This window comes from Equus caballus, chromosome 6 (genome assembly GCF_041296265.1).
Source record: "Equus caballus isolate H_3958 breed thoroughbred chromosome 6, TB-T2T, whole genome shotgun sequence".
NCBI classification, from domain to species: Eukaryota; Metazoa; Chordata; class Mammalia; order Perissodactyla; family Equidae; genus Equus; species Equus caballus.
The window spans coordinates 98,318,189-98,335,894 of record NC_091689.1 but is presented as its reverse complement, the minus strand read 5'-3'; the positions used below and the strand labels follow the sequence as shown (position 1 = coordinate 98,335,894).

The 17,706-nt window shown below is 50.6% G+C and overlaps 1 protein-coding gene across 8 annotated transcripts in view; it reads left to right on the top strand.

Annotated features, from left to right (window-relative positions):
- PTPRB (protein tyrosine phosphatase receptor type B) overlaps nucleotides 1-17,706 on the top strand; it is a 107,449-nt gene that overhangs the window by 64,690 nt on the left and 25,053 nt on the right. For all 8 annotated transcript variants that reach the window (XR_011440213.1, XR_291084.4, XR_011440215.1 and 5 more), the window contains 6 exons: nucleotides 1,169-1,432; nucleotides 2,766-3,029; nucleotides 3,630-3,911; nucleotides 11,678-11,956; nucleotides 12,432-12,581; nucleotides 14,126-14,369. Coding sequence is in view for 4 of the 8 variants with exons in the window: in XM_005613869.4 (XP_005613926.3) it covers nucleotides 1,169-1,432; nucleotides 2,766-3,029; nucleotides 3,630-3,911; nucleotides 11,678-11,956; nucleotides 12,432-12,581; nucleotides 14,126-14,369 (1,483 nt within the window). In the remaining 4 variants the exon portion in view is untranslated. The remainder of the gene's footprint in view (nucleotides 1-1,168; nucleotides 1,433-2,765; nucleotides 3,030-3,629; nucleotides 3,912-11,677; nucleotides 11,957-12,431; nucleotides 12,582-14,125; nucleotides 14,370-17,706) is intronic.

The following is a 17,706-nucleotide window of genomic DNA, read 5'->3' as shown; positions in this document are numbered from 1 at the left end:
GAGAGGGAGAAAGCGAGGAGAAGGGGTTTGGGTTGGAGGGAGGAGAACCCACAGGCAGCTGTTCCACTGCCTCCTACGACCCCGTGGAATCGGGCAGCGCCTGGGCCGGCAGTGTGGGAGAGGCCGTTCTGGTGGCACGTGGCCACCAAGCCAACAGGAAGCACTGAAGGGGTTGCAAAATCCTAATGGAAACCCTTCTTTTTTTATTATTATTGTTATTTTTTTTTGAGGAAGATTAGCCCTGAGCTAACATCTGCCACCAATCCTCCTCTTTTTGCTGAGGAAGACTGGCCCTGAGCTAACATCTGTGCCCATCTTCCTCTACTTTATATGTGGGATGCCTACAACACCATGGCTTTGCCAAGCAGCACCATGTCCACACCCGGGATCCGAACGTTCGTGTGAACTTAACCACTGCGCCACTGGGCCGGCCCTGGAAACCTTTCTTTCTTTTTTTTTTTTTTTAATTTTATTTTTTCCTTTTTCCTCCCCAAAGCCCCCCAGTACATAGTTGTATATTCTTCGTTGTGGGTCCTTCTAGTTGTGGCATGCGGGACGCCGCCCCAGCGTGGTTCGATGAGCAGTGCCATGTCCGAGCCCAGGACTCGAACCAACGAAACACTGGGCCGCCTGCAGCAGAGCTCACGAACCCAACCACTGGGCCACAGGGCCAGCCCCTGGAAACCTTTCTTTCTAACGCTTTGGGTTTTCCTCTGCTTTCCCCTATCCCTGACTCTAACTTCCTCTTGCTGTCTGCTTTTCCCCTTCCTTCCCACTGCCGTTGCTCCGACGGCCATTTCTTAGCTCTCGGATGGCACTCAGAGGCAGTTTTTTGAGCTCTGATCTGGCCCTTTCTGTTAGAACATTTAGTCACACAGGTGAACATTTGTTCTGTACCCAAAAGATGTCTGTGGAGATAATTTCCCATTACTGGGTTTTCTTTTTGTTCTCTTATGGTTTTGTCTTGTAAAACTAACAGTTTCAGCATCAGTAATTCACAAAATTCAGATTTCTTTGCTTTGGGGTCTCCGTGACATCAGTACGTTTTAACGGCAGTGCCCACTGTGTTTTGAGTGGCCGCTTGAGTGTGTCCATCCCGCGTCGGTCCTGGGCTACGTCAGGGATGTGCCAAAACAGTCTCTCTCTTGCTTCTCAATGTTTCCTCCAGTCCCGGCAGCCGTCACCAACCTGAGGATCACGGAGAACTCGACCAGACACCTGTCCTTCCACTGGACCGCCTCGGCCGGGGAGCTCGGCGGGTACAACATCTTTCTGTACAACCCGGATCGGACTCTTCAGGACAGGGCTCAGGTCGACCCGCACATCCAGACCTTCTCCTTCCAGAACTTGCTGCCAGGTCGAATGTACAAGATGGTCATCGTCACTCACAGTGGGGAGCTGTCGAACGAGTCTTTCATACTGGGGAGAACAGGTGAGGCCTGGACCCGAGCGGGAAATTGCCGCAGTGTTCACTTTCTTTTCCATCATGCGCCCTTCGTTCCCCATCCTACCCGGGGTCCCGCTGTCTGTGAGCTCTGACCCTCAGGCTTTCTGGCCCTGAATCAGACCTTGCGTACTTCTCAGAATGGTTCTGCGCTGGCATCTGCTCTGTGCCCTCCGCTTGTTGACCTCAGAGGGTTGGGTGTAAGATGGACCTGGCCCTCTGCTTGCCGGCCGGCCGCTGCAGGACGGGCAGCCCGCCGGGCTCAACATCTCATTTTCCTATGCGTTTTTTTTTTTTTCATGTGAGTAGTTTTGAGAGCTCCTCTGTGCTGGGAACCAGGCTGCCTGCTGGACCGTGACAGTGACCATGTCAGACAAGGCCCCTGACCTCAGCACAGAGGGGAGGAGCTGGGACCCAGATTCTCCAGGGGATGCTTTGGGAACGCCTTAAATTCTGTGAAGGAAACAAACAGTGTGTGGGGACCGAGAGTGACTTGGCAGAACAAGAGACTCCTTTAGACAGAGAAGGGCTTTCGGTGGAGGCCTGAAGGTGAGGGGGCCACTGAGGAGCACATTCCAGGCCCCCAACAGGAGTTCTCAGTTTGAAGGGAATGAAACAGAGCAGCCTAGAAGCCTCAACTGTGAACAGACTCAGTTTCCCGTCCCCGGGGCAGTCTGCCCTCTGCACATCTTTCCTTAGCTGCCCAGTAATGTGTAAAGTGCCCCAGCCAGGGACAACAGTCTTCACTCTCCAAAGAGTACTGGAGCTCAGTACCCAGGGGCCAGGTGCCAGTGCGGCCCGTGTGCAGACTGGTAGAAGTGACTGCTGACCCTCCTTCCCTGGCGAGGGCCCACCATGTAGACTTCGGTGAGAGAGCTCAGGAGAGAACTGAGATCTCGAAAGAGGGAGAGGAAGTGGGGATGCTCAGAGAGGGACCTGATGGGGGGTGGCCGCCAGTGGGATGGGCCAGACGGAGGGGCTGGAGCCGTTAAGAGAATTTCAGGGCCTTTTCTGAGCTAAGTTATGGACCATTCGGCCAGCTTTGGTTGATCGTTTCTGAAGATCTAGTTTTGTGCGTTTATGGGTGCACGTGTGGGGAGCATATAGAATGACCGGCCATTGCATTCAGTTTTATTTTGATTTGTACCCCATCTCTAGACCACACCCCCTGAACTTAGGTGACCTGAGATGCAGGCGAGAGCTGACTCTGCACAGGGACCAGTCACCCACAGGCCCCCTATAGCTTGTGTGTTCACCTGGGGCCAAAATGCCTTCGTTTCTAAGTGTCTTGTTTCCAGTAATGGTTTCCCCTCTGCTTTAGTCCCGGCCTCTGTGAGTAACCTCAGGGGATCCAATCGGAACATGACGGACAGCCTCTGGTTCAGCTGGAGCCCAGCCTCGGGGGACCTCGACTTTTACGAGCTGATTCTCTACAACCCCAACGGCACGAAGAAGGAAAACAGAAGGGACAGGGACCTGACAGAGTGGCGTTTTCACGGCCTCGTCCCTGGAAGGAAGTACACGCTGTGTGTGGTCACTCACAGTGGGGACCTCAGCAACAAGGTGACAGGGGAGAGCAGAACAGGTAGGAAGCCAGGGGCCCACCGACAAGTGTTGATGGGAAGCAGCTTCCGAAGGCAGGTCCTAACTACAGTGTTGATGAGAAATAAAATTGGTGGTGGTGCGCCACGTGCTGGCCCTGGACTTGGGAGGGCGCTGTGTATAGTGGGTAAAGCAGACAGACTTTGGTCAGAAAGATCTGGGTCCTTATCCTACCTCTGCCACTCACCTTCTGAAGCTGGGCAGATCGTTGAGCATCTGTAAGCCTCGTGTGTAGATGGGGTAATCATACACGTCACTGTTGTGTGGCTGTGAGCCCTCGCATCCCAAAGTCTGATGGGATCAATCCTTTGCACACTTGTAACCTATTTAGACACACTCATGCTCCACAGCAGCCTGGTGAGGAAACTCTGGTTGTGAAAATGAAAGCAAATGTACATAAAACACTTGAGGGCAGTGCCTTGCACACTGTTAACAGTGTAAACGGAAGCTCCTATTGCTATATTATCACAGTGTCTCCTCTTAGAAAGCACATTCAAGTGTGTGTGGTGGCGTCAGCTGCCTCATGTGCCTCTGCTGTGGCGCATGAGTGACCGCGCGACCCTTCACTTTCTCCTGCACGCAGCCCCGAGTCCTCCCAGTCTTATGTCGTTTGCTGACGTTGCAAACACGTCCTTGGCCATCACCTGGAAGGGGCCTCCAGAGTGGACGGACTACGATGACTTTGAGCTGCAGTGGCTCCCCAGAGACGCCATCACGGTCTTCAACCCCTACAGCAACAGGAAGTCGGAGGGACGCCTCGTGTACGGTCTTCGTCCAGGGCGAGCCTATCAGTTCAGCGTCAGGACTGTGAGCGGGGATTCCTGGAAAGCCTACAGCAGACCGATTTCGGGATCCGTGAGGACAAGTAGGACGTGTTTTCTTCTCTTGGTTGTCAAATGGGGTGAGAAGGAAGTATGTGTTGCAACATCTTGTTCCCGTGGCACTCGATTTATATCCACATTTTTGTGTGGATTGGTTAGGATTGAATTCAGGCAGGAGTCTATACAGATTTGTTCATTCGTTCAATGCTAAAAACCATGGGCGATAAAGAAATGATGTCTGCCCTGGTGGAGCTTACAGCCGAGTGGGAGGTGCTGTGGTTGAAAAGGCAGTTACGTTGTGGGTGTGTGAAGGAAGCCTTCGGCACTCTAGAAACGTGTGTTAGGGCATCTGACCCAAAACAAGGGAGCTTCCTGGAAGAAACACATGAATTGAAACCTAAGGAAAGAGTAAGATTCCCCAGGTGGAGATGGGGAAGGAAGTCGAGAATATTCCAGGGAGAGAGAATAGAATGTTCCGAGACCGGGCAGGAGAGACAGACAGAGAGGAGTTTAGTTGGCCAGAGCCTAAAAGGGGCGGATTAGGAGGATCAGGTCGCGAACTGTCTGTGAGCCGTGGTCACGACTTTGAACTTTCTCCTCCATCAACTGGAGCCGCTGAAGGATGCTCGGCCGAGATGTCACAGTCAGATGTGCACTTTAGAGAGTCACTCTGGGGGAGACTAGAAGGGGCAACTAGAAGCAGAGGGTCCATTGGGACACATTGCTGTGAATCCTAGAGATGAAAATCCTTCAGCAAGGAAACAGGCATCAGTTTCTTCCCAGAGGCATCTGGGGATAGAGACGACACACCTCAAAGGAACAGAGGTTTTCACACAGGAACCTCAATCTAAATATCCATTTTCCAATAATACCCAGGAAGTGTGGCTTCTAGGATCAGACCAGATAGTTATTGGTTGTTGATAAAATCTGCAGCTGAGGGGCTGGCCCGGTGGCGCAGCAGTTAAGTTCTGACATCCGCTTCGGCGGTCTGGTGTTCGCTGGTTCGGATCCCAGGTGTGGACATGGCACCGCTTGGCAAGCCATGCTGGTAGGCATCCCACATATAAAGTAGAGGAAGATGGGCATGGATGTTAGCTCAGAGCCCGTCTTCCTCAGCAAAAAGAGGAGGATTGGTGGCAGATGTTAGCTCAGGGCTGATCTTCCTCAAAAAAAAAATAGATGTAGCTGAAAATTAGAAATTTAAGCAAACGGTTATTTTGCTTGTTCCACAAACATTAATGTTGTGACAGCTGTAACGTGTCCTCTGTGTCTTATCCAAAGAGCAGTTTGGGAGCAGATGGTTGTGTGTCCCGAGGAACACGTGTCCAGCGAGCTCAGGGTGGGCTTTCCGTGGCTGACTGTGGCTGCGTAGTCTCAGGGCTCAGTGTGAGAGCTGGGAGGCGGCCGGGCTGGTCAGGGCGCATCTGGAGTACTGTGCTCAGTCCTGGATGCTAGGGCTGGAGAGCGGCGGGTACCGCCTGGGCACGGCAGGAGGAGAGCCGCCAGCGTGCGGAGGGCCCGGATGCCGCGTTTTGAGAGGAACAGCTGATGGAACTTTGAGGGTTGTATTAGCCAGGATTGGGTTTGGCTGTGGGTCACAGGAAACCCAAAATATCAGAGGATTGAACAGAGTAGATGTTTGTATTTTCATGTAAAATCGGCCCAGCGCTCACTGCGTTCTCACAGCTGCGCTCCCGCTGTGGTGAACAGCTCGCAGGTCTCCTCATCCGCCTCCCGGTTCCTACCAGCCCCACCCTTGGGGCCTGGGGTCGTGGGTCGTGGTTTTCTCTGCCTGAAATGCCCCCTTCCCAGGATCTTGGCGAGGTGCCCTCTCTGCAGAAAGCCTTTGCTGAGTCCTGCCCACCGCTCACGCCAGCAGCGGAACGTGGTCTGTCAGTCTACACAGCATCTTCTCACTCCGCGTCTGCTGGCGCTTTCTTCTTTCCACCTTGTGTCGTGGCTATTTGGGACTCATCTCCCCTCCTAGAGGCTACAGCTAATGTGTTCTTCACCTCTCTGCTCTTCACAGTGCCTAGCAGAGCACCTTGCACATAGTAGGTACTCTTTTCTTAGTGAATGGGGATGTGACCTGAGCCTCAGAAGACAGCTGGGACTCAGAGGTGAAAATGAGAGAGAAGGAAGCGAGGGAGGAGGTTGAGGCAAGTTTCCGTGATGTTCTTTGTGCAAATTATCAGACTTATGGCTTAGGCAGGATGTTTTCTTTTTTTCTTTTTCTTTTTTTTTTTTTTTTTTGCTGGGGAAGATTCACCCTGAGCTAACATCTGTTGCCAGTCTTCTTTTGGTATGTGACTGACAGACAGTGGTGTAGGTCTGCACCTGGGAACCGAATCCAGGCCGCCAAATCAGAGTGCTCTGAACCAGGCCCCCGGGGCTGGTCCTAGGCGGGATGTTTTAAAAAGCTTCCTCTGAGGCTGAAAGAGGAGGTGTCTGTGGGTCTCAGCCATGACTTGGTTTGAAGGGAGTTCACAAGATCAACAAGCAGTTACTGTTTGAAAACACACAATTACTGCTTGCCTCAAAGGCCAGTTCTTCCCCGAGCCTCAAAAATCTTCGGGTTGACTTTTTTCTAATGCGTCCTCATCTAGCCTGTCGTGACTTGGCTGACATCTGTACCCCTGGACGTGCAACAGGAATTCACTCAGTGGTCACAGATGCTGAGCATTTCAGAGTCGGGGTGCTGGGGATGAGGACCCTACAGCAGGCCTGTGTCAGGGGCAGGTGTGAGTTCTGAATCAGAGTGACAGGCGCTGCTCTGGGAGGGCCGACTGGCGAGGGCACATGGCCCCCAGAAGCTCGCCTAGGTCCTGGGTCCTTCCTGAGCTGGGAGAATGATCTACTCGGCACGCAGGGCCAGCGTCACCAGCTGTGCAGGCACACGGGGCGCCAGGCTGGGAGGGGCCCACACCTGGCTTAATTCTCTGCTTTCGCCATCTGCAAACTCTTAATAATATTTTGAACAGGGGGCATCACATTTTCACTTGGCACTGGGCCCGGAACATTATGTAGCCAACCCTATCTACAAGATTTTTGAGCGAACATACAATTCTAATTTGGGGAGGCACAGGAGGTGGAGAAGAGAGGAAAGGAGGAAATTTTTGAGACCACGTAAAAACCCAACAGTGAAACGAGGGGTTTTCCCATTCTGTGTTCTTCAGGTCAAGCGTGACTGTCTTTTTCCTTATTTTTTTAACCCTTTTGATGGATTGACCTATGGTTATTGCCGTCTGAGAATTCTTACCGTATTTTGTGCTACGGTCAATAGAACAATGGACCGTCTTTTTAACTTTAACCTTTATGAAGGCTTTCGACTCTTGGAATGAAAGACGGTGGTCTGGATTTAGGTTTTCAAGTTCTGTTCTGGAGCCTGAGGCTCCTCAGAAATCCCTGTGGAAAGGGAGTCGCCCAGCGCTGACCCCGGTGCACGCTGAATTCACAGGGTGCACAGTGCACGCTGACAGACTGGGCACCTGAGAATTCTTCTTTAAATGGCTCAGCTGCTAAAATTAAAATTCAAAAACTACTATCTAAATTTAATAACTGTCCATATTTAACTTTAATAAGAATTTTTAGGGAACAGCAGCAAGAAAATTTTTTTTAAAACTACTACTTGAATGGTACAAGGTAGCTTGCTAGCATGTAACTAGAGACGGTGGGCGTGCAGGCTGGGCCCACGGGGTGTGGATATTAACCTGCACGGTTGCAGAGCTGCGTTTCTTTCAGACCGAATCTTTTCCGCGTTGTGTCGCTCACCCCCACTCACTGAGTCCCTCCCGAGTCAGACAGGAGGAACTGAATGACCATAAGCACAGGGGCGGCACGGCTTGGTGTACACGGGAGCGAGAGCAGTTTCGGTGCTAGAAGCTCGGTGTGCGAGCAGGGCAGGCAGGCAGAGAAGGGAAGGGGGGACAGAAGCCAGAGCCTAGAGGGCGACAGGCCAGCACTGCCTGTCTTCACCTCCTTCCTGGGAGAGCAGCATCCACTGAGCAGTTACCCCGCCGGCCACGGTTCTGGGTGGGTGCATGTTTCATCTCATTGACTCGTTGCAGAGGCCACGAGAAGTAGTGGCTTCACTTCCCCGCTCCACAGATGGGGCGCAGACATGTCGCGTGACTTGCCCACGCATGTGCAGATCTAGGAAATAGACCTTGAATTCAGGCAGCCAAGCTGCACTTTTAGCCTCTAGACTCTCTGCCGCCTTCTCTCTGACTGCTGCCGCCTGATTCAGTGCCGGCCTGGGCATCTGTGTGTCAGTCACGCTGGCCCTGGAGATTTTCTAGAGGGACAGCATTTTTTTTCTTTTTTCTTTTTTTTTTTTTTTTTAAAGATTTTATTTTTTCCTTTTTCTCCCCAAAGCCCCCCGGTACATAGTTGTGCATTCTTCGTTGTGGGTTCTTCTAGTTGTGGCATGTGGGACGCCGCCCCAGCGTGGTCTGATGAGCAGTGCCATGTCCGCGCCCAGGATTCGAACCAACGAAACACTGGGCTGCCTGCAGCAGAGCACGCGAACCCAACCACTCGGCCACGGGGCCAGCCCCCTCTTTTTTTTTTTTTTAGGAAGAATACCTTTATTAAAGTTTTCACTTCATAATCATTCTTTCTTTCTATTGGAGGTACACATTTTAAGTTTTTATTTAAGTTGTATCAGCAACCAATAAATCTGTGGCGGAGAGTTAACCTATGCATGGCAAAATACATAAAATACATATTCCTTTGTTTCATAATAAATAAACCTGTGGCATAATAAAGAATAGTGCAAACTACCATTGAAAAAGTTGTATAAATAAAACAACTCATTATAAATCAGAAATATTTTGTTCTAATAAGTTTACGATACATAAATTATCCCCCCAAAGTTTATACCTTATCTTATTTTGTCTATTTGAAATAGCTTTGAAAGTGAATAATATGAAAATCAAATAAACTTTAAAAATGTAGAATTATTTTATATTCAAGTTTTATGGTCTTTTTCTTTATAAAGGAGGGGTCTGCATGTTTCATCTTCACCGTAACAATCTGAAGACAACATTGAAAGGCTTTCAAAGTGACAGCACCATGCACTGTACTAGCAATATAATATATCTATAAACTATATGTAATCTTGTCAACACAATGCAAAAATGACATGCAGGAAGAGTCCTGGTTTTCACATTACGCTATTCATTCAAGTAAGCTTAAAAATATATTTTCCCATTTCCTTTCCTTTTTTTTTCCAAATAAACCATGGATCATAAACGACAATCTTTCACCAAAACGTATAATATAATTCTTTGGTGTGCTTTGAACTCTTCCAGAAAAAAAAAAGGGATGATGTCTGAAAATAAATTAATTCAACTGTACAAATAAGAGTGTTCACATACAAATTATTAACAATGACAAGACTACATCACCCACTCACAGTACATAAAACAAATTTCTACAGACCCTGGGGAGGGGAGTCTTCAGGGTCTCTGAGGATAAATTAGTGCCCTTTAGTATATTGGTATGATGTTTGTGATGGACTACATTTTGCACACAAGATGTGTTGTACCCACCGAAAATAAATTGACTAAGACTTATTGTCCTGGGTCCCTGACCTTTTTCATCCTAGCTTGACAGCTCTGGCAAAGGTCACACATTCATCAGTGTTTGGTGGTAACTATAAACCTTTTAAAAATTTTAATATGTCTAGCAACTCCCTCCTCTCTTTTAATGTAAATCATACACTTCACACACTGTCATTTTCAAATGGGCTAGAGTTCGGTGTGCTCAGTGCTCAGGTGGAAGAAAATGCAGTTTCAGGCAATGAAAAATAAAGACTTTTTAAAAGGTTGATACAACAGTATAAAAGAAGGGTTGGCCTGTTTTAAAAACAACAGCTTTCCCAAAAAAATAGGCATGTTGCCAACATCCCACCTCCTTAGGCTTGCCTGTTAATTTTGGCATCCCAAAAAACTTAAGATCTAAAACATGGACGTAGCAAAGAGGCAGCATCTGAGATTTCAGATTAAAAAAAAAATACCATAGAGGAAGAAGAAAGCACTTGATTTTTTCTATTTTATAAAATATCACAGTCGTCTATCGCAGCAGCCTTTTCTTCTCTCCACTTTTGCTTGAACAATCACAGTAGCACAATACATGGAGACGTATGAAGGTTGCTGCCTCATTATTTTTTTTTCTCATCATTCAAGCAGGGTAATGAAGAAATAATCCTGTGTAAAAATATTGTGTTAAGGTGAGATCAGTAATAAAAGAGTGGGAATTAAAAATTACAACTATTAGGACTTAAAGGGTTTTTACAAATATTTTTGGACACAGGTACAGTCCAAGATCTGTTGGCCATGCAGCAAGTGTGTGGTTGACAATCAAGAGGCCTTTGCAGAAATAGGGCCCAAGGAGGAGGCAAAGTGGCTCCAAAGAAGCCCACGTTATGGTGTCAAAGGCATTCTCGAGGTGCTCCAGGAAATGCAGAGAGCCTTGCTGCTGCGTCGAGTTCTGACTGAATGCTCTTTCTCTTCCCTTCTAAAAAATATATATATTGCATCAGTAGTATGTATCTTGATTAGCTAATCTCTCCATGCATTTTCCTTGGTACAATTTGCTCCCAGCCCTGTCCCCCTGCAACGTACAAGTCCAGCTTGGTGGTTATCTTGTTTGTTTTCTAAGGAAAAGAAAAGCCCAAATATCTTAATTAAATTAATTAAATGTACAAACACCATAGGGTTTCATACTGAATAAATAGGGCTCATTAGACCCGGCGGCACGTCTGAGTCACGGGTTTGTCTCAGGCTCAGCATTGTCTCAGGTTAGGATATGGTCCAAGGACTCCCACCTCTGATTGTACTTATTGTTATGACTAATAAATTCTAATGTATTGTCCGCACAACTTCAGAGTTCCTGTACATCTCCTCATCTTCAGACTCAGAAGTGGTTCCGTTGCTGGAAGGTGTGTGGAGGTGGCTGGGGGCCCCACTGGCCTGGCAAACGTACCACTCATTGAGGTTGGTCACCTGAGGGGAGAGAGTGCTAGAGCGACTCCTGGTTGGGTCCAGCACAGGGGACAAGGGGGCACCCACTGGAGTAACCGAGGGTGCCTGGAGAAGGTGGTGGGACTTGCAGTGAATCTGCATGTGCTTCCTTAGAGAGCTCGGGTGAGTGTAGGATTTGTCACAGCCTCGCATCTTGCAGTAGTAGGGCTTGTCGCTGGTGTGGACATGGGAATGTTTCTTTCGATCACTGCCGTTGGCAAACTTTCTGTCACAGCCATCAAACTCACATTTGAAAGGCTTTTCCCCTGGATGAGCGCGCTTGTGGATCTTGAGGTTCTCCGAGCGCGCAAAGACCTTGCCGCAGCCCGGGAAAGGGCAGCGAAAGGGCTTCTCGCCGGTGTGCACGCGGATGTGGTTGGTGAGCTTGTATTTGGCTTTGAAGGGCTTGCCCTTGCGCGGACAGTCCTCCCAGAAGCAGACGTGGCTGCTTTGCTCGGGGCCACCCATGTGCTCCACCGTGACGTGGTTCACCAGTTCGTGCATGGTGCCGAAAGTTTTGGAGCAGGGCTTGGCGCCACTGGCCGGGGGCGGTGGCGGTGGTGGCGTCTGCCCCTAGAGGGACAGCATTTTAACTTTTAAAGTTTCTCAGAGCAGGATCTGGCAGGCAGAAATTCCTTTGGTGATCTGTGAGAGTTTTTTCCTCGAAAAACAATCCAAACAAAGTTTGAGAATTATTTATTTAGATCTCTGAGCTAGTTGGACCCAAAGGAGCTGAGAAAAGATGTCTTACGAAGTTGTGCAAAGTGTCTCTCCTCCTCCCTTAGAGCCAGACAAGATCCAAAACCTGCACTGCCGGCCTCAGAACTCCACGGCCATTGCCTGTTCCTGGATCCCGCCAGACTCCGACTTTGACGGGTACAGCATTGAATGCCGGAAAATGGACACTCAAGAGGTGGAGTTCTCCAGAAAGCTGGAGAAAGAGAAATCTCTGCTCAACATCATGATGCTCGTGCCCCACAAGAGGTACCTGGTGTCCATCAAGGTGCAGTCGGCCGGCGTGACCAGCGAGGTGGTGGAGGGCAGCACCATCACCATGATAGACCGTGAGTGTCCGGAGGTGTGCCCCGGCGCCTCTCTGTCCTGCCCTGCAGGCTACCCCGTGAGCGGGCTCGCTGTCACTAGGACGGGAGGACCCAAGGGTTCCAGGAGGCGGAAACATGGCTCTGTGTAAAGGAACCAGGCGGCAGACAAGTTAAAGGATCTTAAAGTACTTGAATGAATTAGGATTTAAATACATCACTTCGCCGCATAGTTAGAGCTAATGGGCTCTTAAGCAGTTTGACGTCCCAGCTTCAGGAAACCCTGCTGAGGAGCTGCCTCTCCGCTATGTCTGAGGTGCCGCTGGCAGACGGCTTCCCTTCGGGGAGGGGGAGTTTTCTTAATTACAAGCTTTAAACACATGCGTGCTCACGCGCGCGCGCACACACACACACACAGTCTACGCCCACGAGCAGAGACCCTCCTCTCACTGTCTGCACGTGAAGGCAGAGTCGTGACCTTCTTGCTCCCCCGTTCCAGGGCCCCCGCCTCCACCTCCGCACATCCGCGTGAATAAAAAGGACGTGCTCGTCAGCAGGTCTTCCATCCACTTCACTTTCAACTGCAGCTGGTTCAGCGACACCAACGGGGCTGTGAAGTACTTCACGGTGGTGGTGAGAGAGGCCGAGGGTAAGTGACGCGAGCCACCTCTGCTGCGGGGTGCAGGGCCGCTTTCTCAAAGGCCTCCACAGGGCTCCTTCTGCGACAAGCTTTTAAGAGCAGAAAAGTTAGTCTTTCTATCATTCCACTTTCTCTCTGCGGGATGCCGGGAGATGTAACAAAAACTGGCTCAGAGGCTCTTTCAGCAATGAAGGCTGTTATCTGCCGGGTTTAATTATTGAATGAGTGAATAATGATAACAGCAACCACAACAATAATAATAACATCACTTGCTGAGCCGGGACCTCGTGCCGGCGCTGTTGGAATCGCACTGCGTGTGTTGGCCCGCTGTCCTCCCCACCACTCGCTCAGCCCTGCTCACCACTCTTCTGTTCTGCCTGCCTCAGCTGCCTTCCCCGCCCCGTCCCAAAGACCTCAACCCATCACACGCTCCCAAACCACCCAGCAATCCGCAGAATTACTCAAAACCTCGGAAGAGGGAGAAGTTGATCGTGAAAAGCATTGTCCTTTCTCTACTGGATTTGCAACAGCATGTTTCTTTCTCTAGCCCATTCGACTATTCAATGTCCAGCTAATTCCTGCGGACCGGGCAAAGACCAGGTGGTAGTTATAACAGCGTCCCACGCAACCCCCGAGTGTGATCTTTAGAGTTTGTTATATTGGCACTTGTCAAACACCTGCAGGGGTGTTGTATGTGGGGCACACGTGTCCCCAGAAAGTCCAGATCACACAAATGCCGGTTATGGCACACGTGCTGAGCCTAAAGGCAAGTTTCCTTTTCAGCCACTGCCAGCAAGATAGTATTTCCAAGACCCACTCATTTTGAGCAAATTTTATTAGAGTCCAGGGTGCAATGAACCCAACAGTGCCACTCCTTGAAGTTCATTGTGGATGGTGTTTGATTTCTATAATATTTACCTTCCTAATTATGCTTTCCTCCAGCCAACCTCAGACTCGTCGGCAGTGCCAAAACACGCAGCAGGCTGGGTGGACAGGGACGAGTTCTGGGGCATATTCCACATGTGGGGCCAAATCCAAGCCGGGATTAAACTGTGCTCAGGGTGGCAGAGAGCTGGGCCTCGAGCAGTCATCTGGCCGGGCGAGGCTCGTGGAGCGTGCTCGGGCTGCTGCCTGGCCTTGGACTTGATTCCTCTTATCTTTCCCCATTTCCCAGGCCACAGGGGTTTCCTCATTACCTCAGCTACAGTGGGTACTGGCAAGGTGGAGGGCTGACCGAGTGGGCCGACTCTCACAGTGGGAGTCTGGGACACATTGTCATTTGATTTCTGGGCTACGCTCTCGCACACACACTTTATTTCCTGGAAAAGTGATGGTATCTGTGTGTGTATAAAATTTTGTATATACACACTTTATTTTTATTTTTTATGTTAGAAAAAGTGGGCCAAAGTTAATTTCATTGGAGAATTTCACAGCGTCCTTCGAGATCACAGATTCTGCACTCTGGGGATGAGCAGACACAGTGGGTGAGGAGGCAGCCTGGTCACTCCAGTCAGCAGAAGGGCCGTCCTTCACTGTGGGTTTTCTCGCTCCAGGCAGTGACGAGCTGAAGCCGGAGCAGCAGCACCCTCTGCCATCCTACCTGGAGTACAGGCACAATGCCTCCATCCGAGTGTATCAGACCGATTATTTCGCCAGCAAATGTGCCGAAAGTCCTGACAGCAACCCCAAGAGTTTTGACATCAAGCTCGGAGCGGAGATGGAGAGCCTGGGTGGGAAATGCGACCCCCATCAGCAGAAATTCTGTGACGGACCGCTGAAGCCTCGCACTGCCTACAGGTTAGATGTATCCCCATCATTTTGCTGGAGGGGACAGGCTCCATCGCTGGGTGCTCAGCTGTCTGGGCGTCTGAGGCACACGAGCTCCTGTAGATTAATAACCTGCACCACAAGACAGCCCTGCGCTGTGTGGGTAATTTATAAAGGCCGCGTTCCTGCCTCCACTCACAGGTGATGCGTAAAGAGGACCTTGGCGTTTGTGCAGAAGTTCCAGTCCATTATGTGAAGAGCTGAAGACTCCTAATTGATTGTTCTTTCTCCTAGAACTTCCTTTAGTACAAATTTCCCAGGTTAACAATTGTGAAAATGTTCAAACAGAAAGATTGAGTTTAGGGAAGCATGAGGTCTTATCTTCCACTTTCAGTGAGGTCTGGAATTACACTTATTTATTTACCTTCTAAAGCGTAAAAACATGGAAGCGCTCTGTGACCTCCTGAAGGGTAGGCCCTGAGTGAATGGGAGCTCCTTTCCTCACGCCCAGACGGCAGCTGAAAAGCAGCCGCTGGTGGGCCGTCCAGGAAGTCCTGCTGTGGCTGACGCCCTCCAGATGCAGGAACGGCAGTGCCCTCAGCCTGCACGGTCTCCCGGAGAGCAGGGACAGCAGAAGAACGGTCTCCCAAGCAGGGTCCTCAAGAGGGTGGGGACCTGTGCTGCTGCCTTGGGTGCGAGGATCCAGGCATCCAAGATTAGTACTTCTGCGAAGGCCGTGCCTCCTCTCTTGGGTCTTCCCAGAGCTGACAGCCAGCCAAGATGGCAGCCAGCCAGGTTCTCTGTGGGCCAGCGTGCACTCTTGTTGGCCGGTGCCCGGGTCTTCTTGACTCTTACGTATTTAAGTGTCACCCCTGAATCTCAGCAGAAGCTTTCCTGCTGGCTCCAAAGGGAGACCATGACGTGCCCTCACCCCTGAGTGCATCCTTAGCCCTCCCCTCGCGTCGACAGAGGCAGGCCAACTGTCTTCCTAGAACAGGGTAGTCATCGCTCCTTACCTTTCAGTTACCCGAGGTCCGCCGCGGTCCAAAAATATTACCTGGAAAATTCCAGAAACAAACAATTCGTAAGTTTTAAGTTGCGTGCTGTTCTGAGTCACGTGATGAAGTCTCATGCCCAGGAGGTGACTCATCCTTGGCCCAGCGGATCCGCCGTGTCCGCCACCCGCCCGCGAGTCACTTAGTAGCCGTCTGGGTCGTCAGATCCGCTGTCGCGGTATCGCAGTGCTTGTGGTCAGGAAGCCCTTATTTTACTTAATAATGACCCAAAGCACAAGAGTCGTGATGCTGGCAATTCCAATATGCCAAAGAGAAGCCGTAAAGTTTCCTTTAAGTGAAAAGGTGAAAGTTCTCGACTTGGTAAGGAAAGAAAAATATCGTTTACTGAGGTTGCTAAGATCTATGGTAACTTTTATTACAGCTTGTTGTTGTAATTGCCCTACTCTAGTATTAGTTATTGTTGTTAATCTCTTACTGTGCCCAATTTATAAATTAAACTTTATCGTAGGTCCGTATGTATAGGAAGGAACCTGGTCTCTCTAGGGTTTGGTTCTACCCGCAGTGTCGGGCACCCACCGGGGGTCTTGCAACGTGTTTCCCACGGACCCGGGGGGACTGCAGTACTTGCTTTGGACAGCATCTCCGTACAGCTCCTTCTGCTCAGGACTCACGACAAAAAGGCTCTCGCCCCCCCAGCCGAGGTCGGCACCTCGAGAGTAAGCACACAAACTTCTGAGTGACGTTTGCCTCAAGAAGAGGCCGTGAGAGTCCGCCTGGAGCAGCTGAGGTCTCGACAGAGCGAAGGAGAAATTTAAGCGATCAGAACGCTGGGTCCTTCTGTTCTGATAAGAGTCAAGAAACGCCTCAGTTCCTGGTCACTTGGGCTCCAGGAAGTTTGAGCAGAAGCCCCCCGAGGGCTGTCTTCTCCTTGTGAGCTGGAAGGTCCAGGCTGCTTCTGTTGGTTTGCTGCTGGCGGGAGGAGAGAAGCCGACTCGTGGCTGCCTCTGAGAGACTAAGGAGCTGCAGGCGGCCCCCGCAGACGAGCCCGGCAGCCCCCACACACCTCGCGGTCCATGGCGCTGCCCTTTTCAGCTGTGGGGCCTGTGGCCCCCACTGTCTTCATCCACAGAACATCAGAGTCGTCCTGAGGACAAACGTGGCAACGGATTGAAGCCAGTCACGTCCGTCAGGATGAGGGTCTGCCGGGGTTCCCGTTCACTTCCAGGCGCACCCACCCTCGCTGTCTCCCTTCCACTCACCCCACGGCTCTGTCTCCCGCCACTTGCCACGTGCACCCTGCCCCCTGCTTCTCTTGGCTCCTCAGAGCCCCCCCAAACGGGACATGGCTCTCTTACACCTCTGAGCCTCTGCACTTTCTCTTCACTCGGTTTCGGATGCCCTCCACTCCCTTGTCTGACCCAGGAACTCCTATGGACACCCCAAAACCAGCTCAGCCCTCAACTGGCCCCGCACCACCCTGTCAGCCACAGCCAGGCAGCTGGCTCAGCTCCGTTCCCACCCCAGCCTGCACCGGCTAACAACCAGCCTATTGACCCTTTGTTGAAGTGCATGCTCCTTCTCTGGCCTGTGAGAGCTCAGCCAGAGATGGGACATCGATTATGAGATGATACGGCATGGCCCTGGCACCCAAGAGCCACCCAGCAAATGTTTATGAACAACTAAGAGAACGCACCAAGATGCTTTATGAAAGTCACACATTCTTATTATAACGCAATCAACTCACGGCGCACAGATCTGTTTTTCTAGAACACAGCTTTCCTTATTTCTCCATAACACATTTGGTTCAGACTTGTGAAAATCATCCCAGGCAGCCAGTGCCTGACAAGAGAAGGTGCTCGGGGGACCGCAGAGCACGCAGGGAGCCACATCCCAGAGCCGTGGCTCAGTGCCGTCTGCATCCTCCATCTCAAGATGCTGTCTCCACCATGACCCTCAAGGCATCAGGTAGATGGGAAAGAACACGGAAAAAGAAAAGTCAGAATTGGAGAGAAATGGGAAACGCTGAGCTTAGCTGATGTGCAAGCTTGAGGAGTCAGTGAAGGCAATGTGCTCCCCTTCATCGTGGGGGTCCCCTCACCCCGCAGGTGACTAGCGCTGTTCCCTGGGGAAGGGGCCGCCCGAGAGGGTGAGAGGCAGCTGGAGGTTTGGAAGTGCCAACCTGGTCTTGTTTCTGTTCTAAAGAGAACGGCAACGTGGCCACACCAGGTGGTCAGCTTCTCTTGACCTCGTTTTCCTCAAATGAAGGAAACTGAACGACAAGATCTGTGCTTTAGACTTCTGATTCTGTACGCATTTAAAGTAGAAATAATTGCTGTCGGGTATCTGCGCAT